The sequence below is a fragment of the Echinops telfairi genome, unplaced genomic scaffold (assembly GCF_000313985.2).
Source record: "Echinops telfairi isolate 266 unplaced genomic scaffold, ASM31398v2 ScPeMD7_18;HRSCAF=68, whole genome shotgun sequence".
Taxonomy (NCBI): domain Eukaryota; kingdom Metazoa; phylum Chordata; class Mammalia; order Afrosoricida; family Tenrecidae; genus Echinops; species Echinops telfairi.
In genome coordinates this window covers 31,876,420-31,878,123 of record NW_022103915.1, presented here as the reverse complement: position 1 = coordinate 31,878,123, position 1,704 = coordinate 31,876,420, and the positions used below count along the sequence as shown (strand labels likewise).

Sequence of the window (1,704 nt, the reverse complement as noted above, 5' to 3'; positions counted from 1 at the left end):
ACTTTCCTGTAGCTCTTTGGTGCTTCCTTCACCCCACTATCATGACCTCAATTCTACCTTACAAATCAGATTAGACCAGTGCATGCTCAGTGCTACAAGTAAGAGCCCACAACACAGGTAATCCAGGATAGATAAACCCCTCAGGGCCAATAAGGAGAGTAGAGATACCAGGAGATTAGGGGACGAAGGGGGAATCAATCACAAGGATCAACCTACAGCTCCCTCTCAGAGGGACGAACAATGGAAAAACGGGTGAGGGGCAACAGAGGATGCTGTAAGATATGGAAAAAATAATCTATAACTTATCAAGGGTTCATGAGGGAGGGTGGGTAGAGGAGGGAGGGGTAAGAAATGGGGAGGTGATATCAGGGGCTCAAGTGGGAAGAGAATGCTTTGAAAATGATGATGGCAGCACATGTGCAAATGTGCTTGACACACTGGAAGAATGTATGGATTTACATAAGAGATGTAAAGTATTTAAAAAAAAAGAGAGAGACTTAACAAGTTTCTCTTTCAGTCAAAGGACATGTTTTCTTTTCAAAGCAAATAGGTGATTTTTTTAAAGAAAAAATATATTAACATTTACAATTAAATTTTTATGTTGAAAATGTTGGCTGGGTATGATAGCTTGTTCAATGTTCTGTCAACTACCTGATTAATCCCCTTTCCTGGTTTATAGGCGATGGCCCTTTTCCTGGTTTGATTGATATGTTTGGTGATGGAGGATTAAACGAATCTCGAGCGAGTCTTCTGGCTTGTCGAGGTTTTGCTACTCTGGCTTTGCCCTTTTTTGGCTATGAAGATCTACCTGCAAACATGAAGGATTTAAATTTAGATTACTTTGAGGAGGCAGTTAAATTTGTGCAAAGTCACTCAAAGGTGAGTGGGATCGTTAAGGGAAATGTTTACGAAAGAACTCATTAGGGCCAGAACAGATTCAATAAAGTGGTGGTATAGTGATTATGAGTTGGTCAGTTCAAAACCACGAGCGGCGCTGAACAAGAAAAACAAGGCTTTCTAGTCCTGTAAAGAGTTACAGTCTTAGAAAGCCACAGGGGCAGTTCTACTCTGCCTTCTTGTGTCATTATGAGTCAGAATCAACTCAATGGCAGCGAGTTTGGTTTGCTTTTTTGGAGTGAGTTGAGCGGCATCTATAATACCTGTTGAATTAATAAATAAGCAGAAATCTCTTGATCCAATAAACAATCATGCTCACTTTTTCTCCTCTCTATTTCTCTCCTTGTTTGTCTTCTTTTTCTTAAATCTGCAGGTCAAAGGTCCAAACGTTGGGGTGATTGGCTCAGGCAAAGGGGCCGAGTTGGCTTTTTCCATGGCTAGCTTTCTCCCAAATATAGCTGTGGTTGTGAGCATCAATGGCTGCATCTCTAACACAGCTACAGCCCTTACATGTGGCACATTAATCCTGCCAGGGCTTCCTTTTAACCTAGACAAAGTCTCTGCCCCTGAGCCTGGAGTTTATGACATTAAAGAAGCTCTGGTGGACCCCTTGGATCCAGCCTATCGGGAAAGCCGCATCCCCCTGGAAAAGGCTGATGCCCATTTCCTTTTGATCGTTGGAGAGGATGACAGGCACTGGAAAAGTTCTGTTTATGCTGACATAGCAGTGAAGCACCTCACAGAGCATGGAAAGACAAATTTCACTCTTCTAAGATACCCTAATGCTGGCCATAGAATAGACCCCCC

At 42.5% G+C, this 1,704-nt stretch overlaps 1 protein-coding gene across 1 annotated transcript in view; it reads left to right on the top strand.

Moving 5' to 3' along the window:
• LOC101650503 (acyl-coenzyme A thioesterase 1-like) overlaps window positions 1–1,704 on the top strand; it is a 19,501-nt gene that overhangs the window by 9,720 nt on the left and 8,077 nt on the right. Inside the window, exons 3-4 of the mRNA XM_030884858.1 lie at window positions 680–879; window positions 1,271–1,601. Coding sequence (XP_030740718.1) covers window positions 680–879; window positions 1,271–1,601 — 531 coding nt within the window. The remainder of the gene's footprint in view (window positions 1–679; window positions 880–1,270; window positions 1,602–1,704) is intronic.